Source organism: Aphelocoma coerulescens, chromosome 3, assembly GCF_041296385.1.
Source record: "Aphelocoma coerulescens isolate FSJ_1873_10779 chromosome 3, UR_Acoe_1.0, whole genome shotgun sequence".
Lineage (NCBI taxonomy): Eukaryota > Metazoa > Chordata > Aves > Passeriformes > Corvidae > Aphelocoma > Aphelocoma coerulescens.
The window spans coordinates 29,720,111-29,736,479 of record NC_091016.1 but is presented as its reverse complement, the minus strand read 5'-3'; the positions used below and the strand labels follow the sequence as shown (position 1 = coordinate 29,736,479).

The 16,369-nt window shown below is 38.5% G+C and overlaps 1 protein-coding gene across 19 annotated transcripts in view; it reads left to right on the top strand.

Moving 5' to 3' along the window:
• SYT14 (synaptotagmin 14) overlaps positions 1–16,369 on the top strand; it is a 117,620-nt gene that overhangs the window by 28,134 nt on the left and 73,117 nt on the right. For 18 of the 19 annotated variants that reach the window (XM_069009649.1, XM_069009647.1, XM_069009644.1 and 15 more), the window contains one exon: positions 11,501–11,548. Coding sequence is in view for 2 of the 19 variants with exons in the window: in XM_069009630.1 (XP_068865731.1) it covers positions 11,501–11,548 (48 nt within the window). In the remaining 17 variants the exon portion in view is untranslated. Of the gene's footprint in view, positions 1–72; positions 214–11,500; positions 11,549–16,369 lie in introns of those variants that run through there. The other variant, XM_069009650.1, reaches the window with a different exon arrangement.

Here is a 16,369-nt window from a genome sequence, read left to right as displayed (position 1 = left end):
GCCCCCTCCTCTCCCTCTCCTCCCCCGGGCACGGGGAGAGGGGCGGCTCCGGGGGGAGGGAGGGCTCCCACCGCGGCGGGAGGTGGGGGCGCACCGAAGCCGAGCGGGACCCCAGCCGAGGAGGGCGGCGGGGGAGCGTCTCCTCTGCTCCCCGTCCCCCTCGGCCCGGCTGCGGGGGCTACGGTGCAAGGGCTCTTTGATGACGGGGGAGAGGTGAGTGTGGTGCTCCCTCCTCCCGTCTCCGTGCCCAGGAGCCGGGCGGGGAAAATAAATCCCTGGCACGGTGGCCGGCATCCTTCCTCCTCCTCCTCCTCCGCCGCCGCCGCCGCTTGCCCCGGGGATGCCGGGCGTGCGCCCGTGGGCGCCGCGGAGGGGACCCGAGGAGGACGGAGCCATCCATCCTCCCGTGCCGTGAGCCGCCCTTGCTCGGGACGGCGGGAGGCGGGGGCGGGCGGCGCAGCCCCCCGGGCTCTGCTGCCCCTGCCCGCCGCCGGGTCCCGGACCGCCGGGGCCCCCCGCACCCGGGCCGGGAGCGTCGGTGCCGGAGGTGCGCAGCCGTGCCCACCCTCCCCGCAGGGACTTTGCCAACTGCTCTAAAACTCGTTGTCACTCTCCTGGCCCCGGAGTCTCTGAAAACTGAGTCCCCAGGCGAGGGATGCTCCCTGCTCTCCACCAGTTCCTGGGAGCTAACAGGCGGCACCGGAGCTGCTGTCCGCAGATCTTTCTAGTCATCACTTAGAAACAACAACAACAAAGGAGCGAGATGTACTAGACACTTGTTGGGTCTGTTTGGAGATGCTCATCTTCAAAGGCAGGGCTTCTGAGCTTTGCTTTGAAACCTCTCCTCTCGACTCTGAGAGTAATTTTACACCTCGTTAGAAAGCCTTTAAAAAAAAAAACCAACAAACCAAACAACTTTATTTCGAGCCAGACAAGGACCTAAGGTATGCAGCTTGCTCGGCCGAGGTGTTTCTTTCTGAAAGCATCTGTTGTTATAACTTAAAGGATTTAGGAAAACAGTGTGTGTGTGTGGGAAACAAACTGTTCTGGTTTGCTTCGCATGTGGGATGCTTCTCTGCTGTCAATTTCCTTGGATTAGTAATTCAGGCCTCTGTAAGGAGAAGTTGCACTGCTCAAGCAAAGCTGCGTGTTCACCCTGTCTTGGAAGCTGTGCACACCAGGAGTCTGAGCTGGCCAGCTTTGTGTTGGCTGGGTTCTTTTCTGCTGAAAAGTCCTCTTAATATTATCAAGAAGATAGCAAAAAATTCTGCTGGGGCTGGACATTTTACATAACTCAAGCCCAGAAAAAAAATTATCCTTCAAAATCTGTCTCTGTTTTCATTTTAAGCAGCATTATCCCAGAAATCTGTGAGGATCTGTTAGATCTGAAAATATTCACAATATGTGAAATTCATGTGTAATATTTTCAGAGGATTTAGGGTATTACTCCTTAAAAGTTAAAACAAATAGTCATGAATGAATAAAGCAGTCTAGCCTTTGAAAACAATGCAACACTTCTCATTATGGCCAGACTTCAGAAATAGCTCAACTGTCTGGTAGATGCTTATGTGAAATATCCAAAATGGGACTTCAGCTCTTGAGAAAATTGGGTGCACAGTTTACATTTAAATGCGAGGTGGGATTAAAAAAAATTCCAATCATTAAAGTGGTCTGCTAGGTTTTGATTTAGGGCTCTTCCTGAAGACAGCAAATGCAATGCATTTTTCTGCTGTAGCCTGTAGCAGACATGCCTCCTCTTTGTTTTCAACTGACTAGCTGATTGCTGTAGAGTTGTTGGTAGGTGTTAGAATTTTTATTCCTTATCTTGATGATCTTTCCCTCCTGTTTGTGCCTTGACTGTGTTTTTTAGCAGTACTGTGTTATGGCCAGCAAAAAAATATGAGTTTGATTGGATTGAATATAAGCTCTTGAAGGCAGCATCGAACCATGGGATTTCTAGTCTAAACTGTCAAAATACAGAATTTGCACTGTGTCAAAGTGAATTTGTAAATGTATTTAAGTAAACAGAGAAAATACTTTGCTCAGTTTTAAGGACACTGCATTTAGCCAGATTTTTAATTTTTTTTTTCTTTTTTTTGTAGAGGCAGAGAAAATAAGCAAGATTGAGAACTTCCCTTTGAAAAATAAATATAAAATAGTTCAAAACTCCTTCAGGCAGGACATAGATGTGAAGAGTGCCTAAAACGAAAAAGAGCTCAAATTAATATAGAATTTGTTAGCTGCTTTTGGCTGTTTTTAAAAATTTGGAATGGAAAAGTACCATTCCCAGTGTCACTTTGTCAGCATACCAGCTTCCAGTGGTTCTAACACTAAAGCCCAAAGTTTTTGTAAAAGTGAGGCTTTTTGTATCAAGTGTTACAGAGAACCAGGGTGCCACTGGCCATGGCCAGTGACCCTTTTGGTCAATATCAATGCTTTGTTATGCTCACTGACAGACTTTTAAAACACAAGTATTCTTCATGTGACCAGGTTCAAAGCCCTAATCCAGTGATTGCAGGAACTGTTACATCTTTTTTCTTTAGAAAGTTCATGTCACGTTAAAGCATGTTCTCTTTGTATTTCTTTATAAAGACCCCAAGTTACGGTTTGCATAGGTCAGGCAATCTCAGATTTGTGAGGAAACAACAGAGAGCAACTCTATTGGAAAAGTTCTGGCTTCAGTGAGTTTAAAGAATTGTATTTGCAGTTCTTATTTCTGTGTAGTTATCTTCCAAAACACAATTAGTATTTACTAGGAGCTCTGTTTTATGATGCAAGGTTATTTATTGCTTAATATTTCCACTTTTTCATAGGGGAGGATTAATACAGAGAGTATCAAAATGGGGAGCTGTCAGATATGGTAGAGAGTAGGGCCAAACTGAAAGCAGTCATAAAACCAGACTTGTGGCAGTCTGAGATTAAAATCTTCCCATCTACTGGTGCCCAAGCCTGGGGTCTTGTTGCAGTTTGCTGGGAGGGGGGAAGAAAGTTGAGGAGTGACTTCTGAGAATCCTTCAGCACCACTGTTCCTCATGGCAGCATTAATTTGATTTCTCTATGCTACCTCTCCTCCTTTGAGCAATAGCAAAGCTTTAGTGCCTGCCTTAAGAGAGGAGAGGTCTGGGTGAGGAGCTAGCAATGGAAAACATGTTGCATTGCAGGGAGGGGGGCAAAGAAATGTTAGAGGTCACAGATGGAATGTTTTACAAACTAAGGCAGAATTCTGTGTCTTGTATATCCTCATGAATCTACTTTTATCAGATTTTTGGACCGCACTTGAACATGCTGTAATGTAGCACAGGCCATACAAGTTTACATTTCTCAAGGAGGGGAATACATCTGGAGATGAACCTTTTCAGACTGAGCTAAATCGTTGTGATTTTAAACTCTTTCATATGGTTTCCATTGTGAGGAGTTTAGTGCTAAGAAATGAGAATTAGTATTAAAGAGAGTAATGAGCTATACAGATAAAAGGAATCTAGTAGAGATGAAAGAATTACAGTGAGGTGTTGTCATCTAGTAAGTTACTGCTAGAGTAATGAGACTAATGAACATGGCTTCCCCTATTTTCCCCTTGTGTTCCTATCAGTTTAACACTTTGATGTCGAGGTCAAGGTCTTTGCCAAGTACATACCTTTTTGATCATTTTGTTCCCGAGTGTCTGTGAAGTGTCCTGATCTCTCTGAGGTTTCTCAGAAGATTGTCCCCATCTTCCAGCTGTTTGGTTTGGAGCAGGCAGCTGCACCTGTGTGTGCGGTGCAAGGGTTTATTGGCTGGTGGGCTGTCCTTGTGTTTGTTGGGGCCTGTGTTTGTGTTGTATTTGACTGCTGATTTTTATGAAACATTAAATTCGGTTCTTAAAACTTTCTGACAATTTTGTCTTAAATTAGCCAGAGAATTTGTAAACAATACAAGGATGAGGCAGGAAACGAACTGTTTAATTATATAACGCTCATTTCCTTGTGAAACAAAGACAAGAATTATGGAATGAACCTGCTTTTTGTTTATGGATACAAAAAGGGAGAGTATTTAGAACACTGCTTCATACAGGTCACATGAAAACTATGCCTAGTTGCACATTTCCAGAATCTAGAAAAGGAAACAGAGCAATGAGCTGCTTACAGAGCTTAAGTAGGAGTATCATGTGTAGCCTGTAGGTTGAATCTGGCCTGGGGAACAGTTTTATCTTGACTTCCCAGTTACCTGGGCTATTCAGGTGTCACTGCAGTGTGTACTAGAAGGGTGTAAGGTGACATGGAGATCCTCAAGTTAGTGCTGACTTGAAATGACAGTAGTGCTTCTGAATCCAAGTTGGTGCAGCCAGGGCAGGGGTTGAGCAGCATTTAATCAGTATTTAATGAAGCCTCAATATAAGAAGACATATTTTGTACTTAGGCCCACTTTTAAACACATTTGTCAAATGTGTGGTGGATCACATGTCACGGTATCATATTGGATCAGCCACACACGCAATTGGTTTAATGCTGTCTTATGCTTATTCAGTGTTTGTTGTGGAAACTGTTCAGTGAGTGTTGCATGGTATTGTCATTGTGAGGATGATTTCCTGCATTATTTGCTGATGACAGTGAAACCCTATGCCATAGGCAAAATCACCAGTTTCTGGGTTGGATTTGTCTTACACCATCATGTCTGTAGTGTTGAATTTATTGAAATGCAGAAAGCTGGTAGGTCTCTTATGTTTTAGATAACAAAGGAAGCTACCTCTTTTTAAAAACCCCACCTAACCTCTCATGTTTTACAGACTTCTTTTTGACAAGTTCCCCGTGGGCTGAGATGAAGCTATCATACTTAATATAAGAACAGTTGATGTGTTCAGAGTGAAATTTTTCTTGAATTCTCTTAATTTTTATTGCTTAGCACTTTTGCAAATTGGAATTCTTGGTGTTCAAGATGGGCATGCAGGAAAGTAAACACACAGTCACTACCTGATTAAAAATGTTTGCTCATATTGCCATCAAAATACAGGGAACCTCTAAGAAAACAGAGTTTTGCTGTCTTCCAGAGAACTTTAAACTGTTTTAACCATTAGGCCTTATTTTCTCTTTGACCTAATTCAGTTATACCTCTTCCAGCTTTTGTAGTGAATGATGCAAGGGTTTCACAGCTGATACTCTCAAATGTTTTCCTGAATATTGTCAGGTTTTGAACTGCATAAGTCCAAGGGCCCATGTTGCATGTAAAAGTTGAAGTAGATTTCAATTCAGCAATTAATCACTGAACCTCCTAATTTTTGTGCATTTCACTCTTGGAGATGGGAGATGTTTCCTGATTACTGTGTAAATCTGTTTGTAGAGTAAGAAGGAGAAATTCTGGGAGAATTTTGAAAGTTAATTCAAAGACAGCAAATTAGTGTTGAGTTTGTGAACTAATAGGTCCCATTCTGCAGAGAATAATCTTTGACGTGAAAAGGGGTAAATTCAGTATGACTGACACATCTTACAGGTACTTCTGTTCTGTAGGCTAAAAGAAGCAGTTTTCCTACTAAGTGGAATCTTTTGCAATACAAATTCTTTGTAGTAATTTCCCTTTGTATCACAAACTTACTGCATTATCTGAAATATTTGATACTATTTCTATGAGTATTATTCTCCATAGATCGTAGAGTCATTTTAAAAGAAGAAATGTTTTTCAGCTTACTTTCTCTTGTGAAACTTTGCTCTAGAGTAGTGATTAGTGGTGTTAATTAAAAACTGTAGGAATTTGCTAAGTCATACTAATTTTTTGTCCTTTTTTTTGTTGTCAGCTTTTGTTGTTGACATCTCTGTTATTTCCTGAACATTTGGTAGCATTGTACATTGCTTGGCAATTTGTGTTTAATCTTTTTGTCATTTTCAGTGAAGTTATTTTGTAGCTGCTGGTTTTCTTTCTATTTTTAGTAAAAAAAAAAAAAATTATAGGTTTTAGGTCAGATTCAAACCATTTATACTGGATGTTTCCATTGCTAGTTATATTTACTGTATTTCTTCGTTTCCACTAGTAAGACTTATCTGAGGAAGTACTTGACTGAGAGCAAGGTGAAATAAAGAACTTACTAATATTTTTTTTAGTGCTAATTATATTTCAGTTGTCAGAAGTGTAGGGAAAGAGAAGTTTCTGGTCATTCTGGAAGCAGAGTTAGTATTATTTTCATGATGAGGGGAGAAGGTCCCAAATAACCTCTCTACTTTATGGTTTAGCTTATAAAATCCATCTCTTTTTGGCTACTTTCAGTCCACATAGATGCTTCCATTTATTCCAGTGTGGGTAGGATTGGGTGCAAAATTTGTTTGAGACACAGAAATGGCTATGCTATTCTTGATCAACTGTCACTGCTACTTCATTGATCAGTGTCATTGGTTCTGTCAATAACAAATATAATTAAAAAGAAAGCATTTCCCATGAAAAAACGTACTAATGTTTGTCACTACTTTTATGGTTGGATAACAAAACCCAAAATATTCTTAGGACAGGTAGATGATGTATCCTTAGGGTAAGAAATTGCTAGATAGGGATCTTTTTAAATGGTGCTAATAAGGAATACAGTCTTTACAGTAGGAGTTTGTATTATAAAATCAGAACATAAGTTTCTGACTTTTACTCTTGAAAACTTCTGGTCTTGGACATGTCTGCTGATAATTTAGTCTGATAGTTATTTCTCTTAGTGTGTTAGACAGTGAATAATTGTTCTATATTCACCTGTTTATATCCACCATCTGTTGTGGTTTTTTTTTCAGGTCCAAGAGTCTTAGTCTATTAAGTCACCCCTCATAGAGAAACCTTTTGTGTTTTAACCACTTTCATTGGCTTTTTTTTTTTTTGTCTTTCTCTGTGTCTTCTGTGATTCTATTTTATTCTTGGAGGTTGTGGGATCAAGAGGAGACCAAAACGGCACAAAACATAAAAGATGTAGAAATACAAATAAGTATATAAAATAGCAAATAAATCTTTTTAGCTTGCAGTCTCTTCCCTTATAAATTCAGATGTTGTTTGCTTTTTAGTTTGCTTTTTGACTAGTTCTAAGCATTCAACTTTAAACATTTCAATTTCTACATTAGACTAAACTTGTAAAAAAGGATGCCAAAGGAATGCAGAGGTGATTTTACACCATGGGCTAGGATGGACTAATGATTGTATGTAACCTCTTCAGGGAAAAACACTGATGGCAGCTGTAGAGTTGCTGTTGTGCGAAAGTCTTCAGCTTTGTTTATTTTCATTACAGTTAGCTGTCTGATCATCTAAACCCAGATTCTTCTTTGTATTCAGTTCATGGTGTGAGGCAGTTTTTTAAGTAGATTAGTTGGTATATGGGACCCAGAAGTCTTTCATCATAGTTGTCTTTTTAAATAAATTTGTAGCATGTCGTATGAAACGCTTAGCATAAGAATGGGTTTCCTGAGTCTCTTGCATTCCTAGCAGAAGCAGTAGTGTTTCCTCATGCTTAGACATGGTAACATTAGCATTGTGTTAGGCTTTATCACTTGTATCCTATTTTATGTTTCTACATTGTAGCACCCTGTTCCTGCTACTCAACCTGCTCAGTGTTGTCGTTCTGCATTGGAATGTCGTGGGTTTGCCAAGGGAAAAAATAGTTGTCTATTGTTAAATAAAATGTTAAGAAAACGTTGGTTGAATGTGGTCCAAACTTATGAAAATGCTAATTAAAAAACAATTCTCAGCAGGAAAGTAATTTATCACGTAAAAAGTGCATCTGAAAAATTATACCCGCTGACAAAAGGCTTTTGTGATACAGTATAATGTTCTGCGGCAGCTACGAACATGGATTTGCTGCTGAACTGAAGAATAATGGATTTTATACGCACCAGCCTAAGTTGCATCACAGTTTTGATGCTGGAACTGGGACTGTGTGCCATGTTTGTTGGTGGGATGGAATGTACCCTGGCTGAGTTTATGGATGATGCCAGGGAGGGAGTAGTTAATAAGCTGGAGGGAAGGGCTGCTACCCATGTGCTCAGCAAGCTCAGAGTGGGCTGAAGGAACCTCAGAAACTTCCACAAGGACAGATGAAGTCCAAGCCCTGTGCTACCAACTGCAGGCAGGCTGGCCAGGAGCACCTCTGAACAAAAGACCCTGAGGATCCTGGTGAACAGCAAGCTGAACACAGACCAGCCACATGTCTGTGGCCTGTATCCAGCTGTGTGAATCCAGTATGAGAGGCTGACAAGCTGGAGAGACCTCAGAAGAGTGCCACTAAGCTGGGAGGGAACTTAGAGTACATGGCACATTAGGAGAGGATTAGGAAACACATTTGTGTAGTCTGGGGAGACCTGATTGGCACTCTTACAGCAGCTTTTCACTGTACAAGGGGGTCTGAGAGATGGAGATGGGTTCTTAAGCTGCCCAGTGAAACCATGTGTGGCAGTGGGTGTGAGCTACATCAAGGGGAGTCCTGGCTGGCTCTAAGGTTCTAGAAGTGCTCGCAGTGACAGGGGTGACACCTTCCCCCTGAGGACCACTGGTGCCCGGAGGGGTCTCGGAGTTGTGGTCGTTGCAGGATGTGGTTGGTTGAGGCTCAGAGGAACTTTCTGTAATGCTGGTCCTGTTCCTGCTCTGAAGTCTTTGAGAGCACCAGATGTCATTGATCCCCAACCTAAATCACTCTATGGTAATGCCTGTGCTACATTTCCTAGACAATTGTTATCAGCATCTGGTGGTGAAGTTCCAGCTAAATTCCTACTACAGTAGAATTTTGACTTTTGAGTTGTACTACTTCAGAAAGACATAAAATTTCTAGGTAATACAAAATTCAGCATTCATCTTCTTTGATGTACATATTTTCATCTTTTTGCTGCCTTAGTCATCTCAGCAAATAGAGACTTCAGTTTTCTCAGTTTAGGACAAAACTTTTGTCCTAAACTGAGAAAATTAAACTTCATCAGGTGTTTCAGCTGCCTCTGGAAAACATCTGGCCATTCTGTTTGTGTTAAATGTTTGAATGACTTAAGATTTTTAGGACCACTAGGTGGTTCTTCTTGCTCAAGAAAATGAAAATGGTTTGTTGAATGTGCTGTTCTAAAATTACTTGATCTTTCATTATTTTTCATTTTACTTCCATTGTCTGATATTATGAAAAACTCTTTGTACCCAAGTGGGTTTGTTTCTGTTCTTAGATTACATTTTGGACAGAGTATGATGTAGTTTTATACACAAACTCACTTAAAACCTTAAAATCTTAAGTAGGAGATCATGTTCATAGTCAAGATGAAATGGAACTAATAATAATTCGTGTCTAAATTGAGCTTAAATTTTAATTAACCATAACATTGTGGTGAACTAACACTACACTATGATAAATTACCTAAAAATAGTATTTAAAGAATAAAATTTAAATGTGTCATGCCTCTGAACCATTGGGATTTATGGGCTAACCAACACAAACCCACTATTTTCAGATTGAAATGCTAAATTAATGGTTGACGTCTTGCTGTCATGCAAAATGTTTCCATATTTTCAATTTGGTTTCTTTCAGTAACTAGTTTATTAAAAGCTGAGAGAATTCTTGGGAGTTGGAAACATGGAAAAACTTGGGTTTATTTGTTAATCCATGAATAAAAGCAAGGTGTGAATAATGTATTAGTTCCACAGTTTTGAGGACCACAGGGGAAAAGAAGAATCTGTCCAGGTCAATTGAGGATAAAATTTCATGTCTTTCCAATAGAGTTGCTCTCTGTTGTTTCCTCACAAATATGAGATCTTTATTTTTAACTGTCTGGCATCTGTAATTTTTATTTTTTCTTCACTGCTGAATTTAAAACTAACAGGGGAAAAATTCTGGAGAGAGAAGGCTTTCAGCCACTCTTCTGGTTTATCTTTTATACCCTGAAGATGATTGCAATGACTTTAAAGAAGATTGCAATCTTCCCCCTCTGTCTGGTTTTGGGGTTGGTTGGTTTGTTTGTAATGCCTTGTTATTTTAAAAGCGGATTATATTTTTAATTTAGTTTTCTTATGTTTTCCTTCCAAAATGCTTTCTGAATGAAAGTGATGTTGCCCAGCTTCTAAAATGCACAGAAAAGAGGGAATTATATTGCTATTACAACTGGATTTTGTAAGGGTGATGACTCCACAAAACTCCTGGGATCTTCAGACTCACTGATACTTGATTTCCCATTCAAGAATATATTTGAAGCTTGTATTTCATATTTCTGAGTATGTTGACATAAAATGAGGATTCTTTTTACTTTCACAGGCATTTAATTTTTTTTAGAAGAGTTGTGTTTTATTCCATTTATTTGATCCCTTTTATCCTTTCTCCCTCCAATATATGGATTTCCTACAGTTATTGCTTTAAAGTGTAAATTTAAGTAGAAATACAGATATTTTCTTAAAGCTTTACAGTACCATCTGGTAGTGTTGCCAGTTAAGAGTTTTAAGTATTGGTTGATATCATTACATGCTGTATTGTATGTCATAATAAATTTATTATGGAATGCAGGAGAGTAATAAGTGCTATATTCCATATTTTTGAGATGGGAAGAATTTTGTTACCTAAAGCTTGTTTTAGTACGTTTTGAAGTGTTTGGAGCCCAGGAGTGATTAATGCATGCAAAATAGATGTTTTGTGAGGTTTTGGAACTCTATTTTGTATTTTCATGAGATTGCAGAGAACTGGGTATGAAAACCCAGGCAGCTCCCCTCAGTTCTGTATTCACATCCATGCACTCCTTTGTTGTCAATGGAAAAAGGCTGAGTGGCTTAGGCTGTACTTAAGAGAAGCCATAGCATGATGTAATTTGGAATTTTAAGGTTTGATCATGGGGCATATAATTCCAGAATATTTTTTAGTTTAGATATTATGTGTTGGTGTTTTGTTTACGAGCAGTAATACCAACATTAAAATGTAAACAAAAATGTAGTATTTCTAGCAACAATTTTATTATTCTCGAATAAATATCTATCTAATTATAACAAATAATAAATATCTAAAGTTCTATACAGCTGATTTTTTTAATTTAAAAAATATCTAAAGGAGAAATTCTAGGCAAACCAAGCCTTTGTTAATAGTTTTTTTTGGTTGTGTTTGTTTGTTTGTTTGTTTGTTTTTGTGGGTTTTTTTTACCATGGTGGGTAATCATAATATTATTTTGGCATTCTATTATATTGCAAATATTTTTGATATTTTGACAATTCTTCTGTAGATAGCATTCAATAGGGTAGTTCCCTCCAAACAGGAAATTTTGTTTTATACGTGGGAGACATTGCTGTGGCTTCAGTTAAGGTGCTTGCTTTTGTAATTTTATCTGTATAAATTCAGTATAAAGCTCTTCAAACTGTACCACCATTAGCAATATTAAGCCAAAGGTACATTTATTGTTTTCTCCAAAGGATTTAATGTATAATTTGAAAATCTGTTGAGTCAATCTTCTGCGTTTTTATTAAATGAAGGAGTTTCGGAACTTTCTTTTACACTGTTTATAAATCTTATTAAGGAACAAAATCCATTTTATTTGTTACTGTTTTCTAATGATGTATTTCCTCACAGGTGGAGAACGAACTTGTGGTGTACATGAACTGATCTGCATTAGAAAAGGTAAGCAATGATTTGTGAAAGTGAACTCCTCAGCTTGTGAATAGTCCTGGTGAGAAATCTGCCCAGTGTTATGGTCTGACCTTTTGTGGATCGTAGTGTTGCATCTTTGTGTTGCAGAATCCTTTGATGCTGACAATGTCAATAGGAAAAAAAAGTGAAATTATAAAATAAAACTTGATTTTTCACAAGAGGGAAAAACGTGTTCCTCCAATATTCATGAAGTTACATGGATTTTGTTAATGTTGTTCAGCTGTGATGGGTAACCACAAAAACTTTGATCTTTGCTTTATCCAATGAGACATTTTCTAGGATTATATAATTTTTAGTAGCAACAGAAAGTTGTGAGGAGGTTTTAACTGATGTAATGAACAGGCAATCTCTGCCTCTGATTCCAGGTGAGATCCTAATGACTCAAACTTCTTTGAAAACAGCTGTAACAACAGTGAGACCAGCAACTGACAGCACAGAGCAGAGCTGTGCTCCAGAGAGGGCTGGTACAGCTTAAAGCTGAGCTACAGTGGCTGAAGTTGGAGCTCGACAGAACAGCTCAGCTGTTGTAAAGACTGGATACAGTTCTGTTTTCTGGTCCTTTTGGCAGCCCTATGCTGCTTCCTCCAGCATTGCTGTTGAACCTCTGTCTTCTCATCTGAAAGCTAATGAAAAAAAATAGTTTCTTCAAGGATTAGTTCCTTGAATTGAGTCTTGGTTAGGTCAGAAGAGTCTCAGTGCTTTCAAAGGGAAGGAATAAGAAAGTGTGGTGGGAGAGGAGTAAGGCTGCAAGACAGTTTTGACAACAACTTAGTGTTAGACTGGCTTAATAGTATTGTCAAACCACATCATACTCTGTGGGAAGACATTTTGTTTGTCCTCTTAGTTTCCATTGCATTCACTGAGACATTTTGGTAAAATCATTTGGGTTTATTGAAATATTTATTTAATATTGCCTAACCTCAGAATTAAGTCTACCAGTTAAGGTCAAAATAGCTTTATGATCACAAGTTATCTTTTTCAAATAGCTATTTAAAGAATTATTGAGTGTTGTATGTGGTTTGACAGTACCGTAATTAAGAACATTTTTCCACTTTTCTAAACTCTGAATCATTTAGATCTTCCTTTTTTAAAAATTCTTTTTCATTTTGGAGGGGAGGTGAATTTTTTCTTTTTGTTTCTGTCTCTGTTTTTCCATTGATGGATAAGTTGGCACATACAGTGCTCTGTATTCCTTCTGTAATAGGTCCTGTTTATCTTTCTGAATTGTGAAACTCATTGGAATTTCAGAAAGCCTTCTGATAAAGTTTCAAAAGCTGTTAATCTTGCTAATCCTTATTTATTTTAGGATGCTGTACTGATTTTAGGAAAAACAATTTTTCTGCATTCTTGGAGACAGTGCTGTATGGTTTTAATGTTAGTTGCTGGGAAGTTAAATTGAAAAGATGTTTTTGTTGTTTTGTTTTTAAGATTCTGTGTTATATTTGAGCATTGAATTCTGAACTCTGTTAGCCATTGATACAGTAAATTAAATAACAGTAGCGTGGAACTTGTGTTTTAGCTTTGGTGGTTATAAATTAGCCCAACGGTAAGTGTGATTAAAAGAGAAATATCCTATAAGTGCCGTTTATACTTGCATTATGTTTTATTTTTAGTTCACGTGAGTTTCCATGTATATTCTAACCTTGTGTGTCCCTATAAATTTCTCCTTGTAGCGCATGGGTTTGCTTCATTCTTGTCTGTCTTCGCTCCCTACTCAATGTGTACCTTTAAAGCAGAAGATGCTTGCCATTGTACTGCAAATCTTCCAGTCATGTAGAGTTTTAGTTACTTTATCTAAGACTTTACATCATCTGATGCACTTTCAAGATGCTTTTCTTGTCTGACCAAGGCCAGGCTCCTAAGGATTATTTTATTTGCCAGTTGTCCAGCCCTGCTTGCTTGCCAGGATAAGAGTACAGACTCGAGATCTCTACTGACATCCTCAGAATAGGAAGGCATTTCCAAGCTGAGAATTCCTGGCTGCCAGCAGTCTCGAGCTGGTCAAATCAGACCTTCCAGCTTTGTCCTTAATATCACTGAGTGCTCATGTCAAGCTTATACAGGATGGAGTTTCCCATCTCTTGGCTGTGCCCTGAAAGCCAAGCTGTTTTCTCATCTGTGAACTCACTGCAGAAGTTGAAGGGACAGATTAAGTGTTCACACTGACACATGGATAATTCCCTTCAGTCTTGTCTGGTGCTGGGTAAGGTTGCAGGGTGCCCTTCTCCTTTTTCTCTGGTGTCTGTGTGACTGTGGCACCAGGAGAGTACACTCCAGCACTCCTGGCATTCATCCACTCCCTCATTTACATGGAATATTGTCTGTGAAGCTTTGAGAGCATGTGGTGTTTGACAAAATGGTTCTCTATTTGCTATTTGCCTGAAAGCCTCTCGTGCTTTCTGACAGGGGTGGTGGGTAACTGTGACTGCCCCGTGACTGGAGTTGGAGTGCCCATGTGGAACCCCTAAAAGAAACATTAGTAGTAAAGAGCCTGCATTGAGTAACTGGAGTTCTTCCAGTGTACACTTGTGCTTTGCTTGTCTGTCCAGCTTTCTTACAGTCCTTCCAAATACATGGTTGTTGAGAAGCAGCTAACAGGATAAACAGCAATGTTCCATCTTGTTTTTCCTGTACTGAATAGGGAAAAGGGAAAAGTAAGCATGCATGCAAGCAAGCATGTGTTTTCTATGAATAATACATAGGAAAACTTTCCGGTTTCAAGTGATGGAATGTAATTACAATTTATATGGGGGTAATATGACTTGAAGGACACCTGTCGCTGGTGGTTAATTTTTCTTTCTAGTTAGTAACACATTCTTAAATTGTCTTTTTGTTGCCTGTCCTTTCATTTTTTGCTAGGAAAATAGGAACCTTGGAGTGTGAGATGATGGCATGTGTAAAGGGACCAGAAAGGTCTTCAAAGCTGTGTGTGACTACATCATTTAGCTCAAATAACATAATGAAAACTTCTTAGCTATAGTTGAAGGCATAGCTGTAAAAGCAAAACCGAAGCCTTAAAAAGCAATTGTCTGCTCTAAGATTATTCAGCTGTAAAAATGAAAATAACTTGAAACCTCACTTTCCATGTTTTTTGGGGTTTTGTATTTCTCAGATTAGTTAAAACCATAGACTCAAAGGTTTGCAAGTACCGGTTATAATGTTCATTGAATAACTGAGATTATATCGGTTCTACTGGGAATATGATCCCAATATGGTATTGGTACAGGACTCAGATTTGCTACCCAAAGATATAGCATTGTCTGGCACAGGCCTCCTCCCGTGTCACATTAATGTTGTTTCAGTTTTGTAGTTGCCCAAGAGAGATGGTGGTGGGTCCCCTTCTAGGCTTCACAAGAAGGATTGTGCTACTTTTATAGGGTTTTGTTATTTGATTTCCTTTTAACAGATTAATACATTTTTGAGAAGAATCTGCAAAGAGCTGATCAGGAGTTAGGAGACTGATAGGCTTTTCTGGAAAAGCTTTAGAACTAATTCTTATGTATTTTTAAAGAGGCTTCTTCTAAATGCATAAATATAGGGAGTGTGTGTCCTGAAAATGTGAGTATTTTGTGGCTGTTATATAACATCTAATAGCTAAAAAATACTGAACAAGTCACTTCCCAGCTATCAAAAAGAACTTTAAATATGTATGATCAGCTATTAGGGAAGCACTGAAATTTTTGTCTGCTATGTTTAACATAGTTAAGTAGTTGAACTGTTTGTGCAGCTTTATATTTACACATTGTTGAAATCTGGAAAAAAGGAAAAATAGATTCTTGCTTTTATTATAAATTAACTTCTTGTTTACTTCTATTATTTAATGCAAGTTTGTGTACACACACTTATTCAGTGTCTGACAGTACAAATATTGAAGGCCTGGCTAGGGAAAAAAAGAGTCCTGCTTTGTTTTTGACAGCAGAAGGTGACAGGAGTTTTTCTGAAACTACTCAGCTAGCAGTTCATGTTTTTGCTGGATATCTTCCTAGTATCCAGCTGTTTTTGAGGGGGTCCAGAGATTTGTCTTAAGTTTTTCCTATGGACATAAAAGAACTCAGGGAACTTGAGGTCAGACTTGAAAAAAACATATCTTTTTTAGCTGTGTAGTGCAGCTGCAAGTCTAACTTGGAATCAGCTGTTGTTACATTTAGTAATGTTTTAATTAAGGCTGTTTCAGGTTCTGTTTGTACAAACAAGACAGATTTCTGATGAGTGTTTACGATATTGAGCTATAACTGAAGAAACTCCTCTTTAATATATTCTGCTGTGTATTCACTGTTTGACATGTAAGTGACATTAAAGGAGAAAATATATGGCCATATTATTTTTAGGTCTCTTTCACCCAGCATTTTTCACTTGTTTATTTTTGAAGTAGTGCAAAGTGATACTTCTAACTCAGCAGTGTGTTTTGTGTTTAATTCATGGAAATGTAGATTAAGTATCCGAGTAAGGGCTGAGTTGCACTGATGTTTAAAAATTATTTTTAAGCCCTTTTTTTCTTTTGCAAGATGTTCCTTTCTTTCTATTGTTGTGGCAGTCTTGCAAACAAAGGAAATTATTCAGCAAACCGACTTTGTGACTAATAATGGAACAGAAGTGCTCTCTTTAATATGTAAAAGAGAATTTGCAAAAAGACAATGTCTTCATCTGACAATGAAAAATGTCATTGGTAATAATAATTTTGAAAAGATGAGAAGGTGTGAATTTTTGCTTTGTCAGAAGTATGTTTTAAGTAGAACTATTCCTCTTTAATGTTCTGGTCAACTATCCTTATCCATTTGCATGTGTCTGAAT